The sequence below is a fragment of the Rutidosis leptorrhynchoides genome, chromosome 5, assembly GCF_046630445.1.
Source record: "Rutidosis leptorrhynchoides isolate AG116_Rl617_1_P2 chromosome 5, CSIRO_AGI_Rlap_v1, whole genome shotgun sequence".
Lineage (NCBI taxonomy): Eukaryota > Viridiplantae > Streptophyta > Magnoliopsida > Asterales > Asteraceae > Rutidosis > Rutidosis leptorrhynchoides.
Genome location: NC_092337.1, coordinates 274,740,711 through 274,744,993, shown reverse-complemented (window position 1 = coordinate 274,744,993; position 4,283 = coordinate 274,740,711). Strand labels below are relative to the sequence as shown.

Sequence of the window (4,283 nt, the reverse complement as noted above, 5' to 3'; positions counted from 1 at the left end):
AGGGTAATTGATTACATGAATATAGATTCAAACTTTTCGAGACTCAACATTACAGACTTTACTTATCGTGTCGGAAACATATAAAGATTAAGTTTAAATTTGGTCGGAAATTCCCGGGTCATCACACATTCTTCCTCAATCTAAGCTTTCTCTCTCTCTAAAGTTTGGGTTTCTCACTCTAAAAGAGATGAGAGAGTTTGAGTGGATAAGAAATGAGATAAGAATGAGTTTAGGATCAGATCACCAGCTATAAGCTCGTCCACAAGTGAAAAGACCTAAATGTCCCTCATTTAAAACTCCCAAAAACGAGTTAGAAATTCAGATCTGGTAACCGGAATGTCGTTCCAGGCATAGGAACGTCGATCCACTACACGTCACATTAGAACGCCGTTCCACATAAAGGAACGTCGTTCCTCAAACTGCTCCAAAATGTTCCGTTCATCTTTTTACACATTCCTTCTTTACACAACGTCGTTCTTGGATTCTGGAACGCCGTTTAAGCATTTGGAACGTCGTTCCTCCATTTGGACCAACATGCCTTTTAGGTCGAAAAGGCACCTGTTCACTGTCCACTTTATACGCCGCAACGCGCCTTAGTGCTTCGTTACAAAACCTAAAACAACGAAAATGTCTGATCCAAAAATACACTATGGGCCGCGGCGTGCCTAGAATAGCCGCGACGCGCCCTAAGCCTGTTTTGTGGATCAGTCATTTTAAGCAATACATAAATCATCGAAGCTCAACTATACACTAAGTGATTGATCTAACTCTTTACGAATGTGTACTCCACACTTCTCAAATTTGTGTAGAGTATCAAGCAATCACTTCCACTCTCAACCAAGTAATCCAATAACCTAAAACATTGATTATATTAGATTACATTAAAATCACTAACAAAAACAGGATAGAAAGTATAAACACTGTTTATATCCACTCATCCCTAAAAACTGAAAACAGCCATATTAACGTATAAACACGGTATTTTGTTGTTAATTGTTTTCCATCCATATTCAGGGTGGCATCCTATTCCTAGTTCCTTTTTCTTTCCAAATGGTCAAAGTCTAGAACAACCTTCTCTTTTGATTTCAAAAACATGTTATCAAAACAAAGCGGTTTCCACAAACACCAGCCACCTCACCATTTTTCTTATTTTGATTAATTCCCTTTTATTTTTCACTACTTAATCACTTTTAGGTAACACGCAATCTCAAATCTCCATCTCCATTTCTCGATTCCTATATATATATATATATACACACACACACACAAACATATACTTATATTTTTGAACGTGAATAGATATTGTATAATTTTATTTTAATTTTTAAATCAATTATTTTATACCTCGAAAATGATAAATCAACAAAAATTCCTTCCGAAAAGAATAATATTAGTCCGTCACGGTGAAAGTGCCGGAAACCTAGACGGTTCAGCATACACCACCACTCCTGATTACAAGATCCCCCTCACCGACGAAGGTATCTCTCAGGCCAAACTCGCCGGAGCTAAGATGCGAGATGTGATTTCCGATTCCGGCAAGTTGAAAAACTGGAAGGTTTGTTTTTATGTGTCACCGTATGAACGAACTAGATCCACTTTAAGAGAAATTGGTAGATCTTTTTGTAAGAAAAGAGTGATTGGTGTTAAGGAAGAATGTAGGATTAGAGAACAGGATTTTGGTAATTTTCAAATTACTGAAAGGATGAAGATTATTAAGGAGACTAGAGAGAGATTTGGCCGATTCTTTTATCGATTCCCCGAAGGCGAGTCTGCTGCCGATGTGTTTGATCGCGTTTCAAGTACGTTTTTCGTTTATTGTTTCCAATTAAATTCAGTTAAGTATGTTTTGTTGTTTTTTTGTGTGATTGAGATAATAAACCTAATATACACCATTATTATATAAACACTTGAAAGGTACAGATACGGTGCCTCCTTTGAAAATTGAATTTTGTTGGACACGGAGTAATAAACTGGGAATCCGAATTATAGTGTTTGGAGGTTATTATTGTTGTTGTAATCAGATGCGTTTCTAAATGTAAGTACCGGATCAGGTTATTTAAATACTTGTTTGGAAGAAAGAAAAAAAAAAAAAAAAAAGGAGAAGAGGTCTCTACGAGTGAGCATGACTCAATCCCTACTAGTAATAATTAGTCAATTTGATCTGTTACCTGACCCAACCATCTTGCCACTCACAATAGACTATTTAGGTCTTTGGTAGTTCGTGCCCAAATATAGGACGTATAACTTCACTTCCAAAACCATTTGTGTCTTACATATGATTTTTAAGGATCCTAATTCTCATCTGCTGTCCTGTGCCAGTAATCTTCCATCTCTCATATGAAATATTTGGAAGAATTTCTCATTTTAAGAAATGTCAACTAATTCTTGATTAACCGTCTGAAACTTTACTTTAGAAGTATAATTGTATTGAAGTGCTAGTGGTAGCAGATGGTGGGTTAGGTTTGGGTAACAGGTAAGCTTTTGGTACATGCTTGATTGACTTGATCCAAACACTATTGTCTATAAACAATTATTGTTCAAGTATGATATGGAAATTATTTTGGATTTTGCTAATTGTACAATCAAGCAACCGCCACCTTAAAGTTAAAAACTAACTGCTATATACAAAAGTTTTAAGCATGTTAATGATAGCCCTTAAGGCTGTGGTTAGCAAAATCCTTTGTTTTATAGCTAATTTATTAGAGATAAATTGTTTGTCGAATCGACCCTGGCAGTTTTGGCACCTCTAGATCTGGTGGCCCAACTATTAAGCATGTGATGGTTGCTAATTCAGATAGTAGTTGCAAACTGGAATTCTGAAGTTTAAATGAATTCTTTAAGGATAATGATATCACTTTTGAAGCAATAGAAGCTCATTTTTACCTACAATATAAAACGTTTCGAAAGACAATATTGGGTCGTATTTTCTCTGAATATCTTTTCTAATTTGCAGGCTTTCTTGAATCTTTATGGAGAGATATCGACAGCAGGCTTCATTATGACCCATGTGACGATTTAAATATCATTATAGTTTCACATGGGCTCGCTTCACGGGTCTTTTTAATGAAATGGTTCAAGTGGACAGTTGAACAATTCGAGCACCTAAACAATCTCAACAACTGTGAGTTTCGAGTAATGCAACTAGGAGATGGCGGTGATTACAGTTTGGCTGTTCACCATTCTGAAGAAGAAATGTTGGAATGGGGATTATCTCCCGAAATGATACATGACCAAAAATGTCGAGCTAAGGGTGCGGGGATCGAGAAAAGTCAATGTTATTTGGATGGTTTCTTTGACCAGTTAAATTCTGATTCTGAGGATGTTGACGATGAAGATCATGCTACTGACAAATTGGATTCTTGAATTTTGGTTTTCATGAACCTTATTGATGTATACATGTGCTGATTAGTTTCTTAGGTACTAATTTGTCATCCAATAAGTAGAATTGAAAGGAAAGTTGTGATTTTCTGCAGGACTTGACTGATTAAATTTATTGATTGATTGATGTCTACGTTGATTTTTGGTACCGTCTCTGTTCTAAACATAAGTTTATACCAAGTATGAGACCCTTTCTTTGGGTTAAGCCTGGATTTTGGTCATTTAAATTTTTATGTTTTTTTAATTATATTTAATGTCGTTTATACGAATATGAATGCAAGTCCCGCTACCTTTTTCTGTTTATACGATGATCCCTTTATGGTAATCTTCCAATCATGAGATTGTTGTTCCAAATAATTGTCTTGCAAGTAGTCGGGTGTTATTATGTTGTCATAGACGTACTTGTTTGGGGTTGATATCGCTCAAACGGTCGGCTTATGATGTACTTGTTTGGTATTGATATAGCTTAAACGTTCGGCTTTTGTTGTGACAGACGTAATTTTGTTTGGTGTTGATATCCCTCAAATGGTCGGCTTATGCTTTCATAGACGTCATAGACGTAATGACAGAAAGATAGATTTTGTTTATTTAATCACTTGCATCCATAAATTTGCTTGAAAACAAAGGAACCAATGAGAACGTGACATGTGGCGCGAAAATCACATGTGATTGAAAAAAAAAATTCGAAATTTTTTTTTTTGAAATTTATTTTTTCGAAAAAAAAATTTTCGAATTTTTTTTCCGAAAATTTTTTTTCCGATTTTTTTTTTAAAATTATATGTGATTATGCATGTCAATCACATGTGATTGTAAACTCAATCACATGTGATTATGCATGGCAAATCCAATCACATGTGATTATGCATGGCAAATCCAATCACATGTGATTGTACAATTCAATCACA

General features: G+C 35.3%; 1 protein-coding gene across 1 annotated transcript; it reads left to right on the top strand.

Annotated features, from left to right (window-relative positions):
• The first annotated feature begins 1,047 nt into the window (after nt 1–1,047).
• LOC139847698 (phosphoglycerate mutase-like protein AT74H) lies at nt 1,048–3,592 on the top strand. Its single transcript, XM_071837423.1, has 2 exons — nt 1,048–1,799; nt 2,954–3,592. The coding sequence occupies exons 1-2, from the start codon at nt 1,352–1,354 to the stop codon at nt 3,361–3,363; spliced, it is 858 nt and encodes a 285-aa protein (XP_071693524.1). The 5' UTR covers nt 1,048–1,351; the 3' UTR covers nt 3,364–3,592.
• The last annotated feature ends 691 nt before the right edge of the window (nt 3,593–4,283 follow it).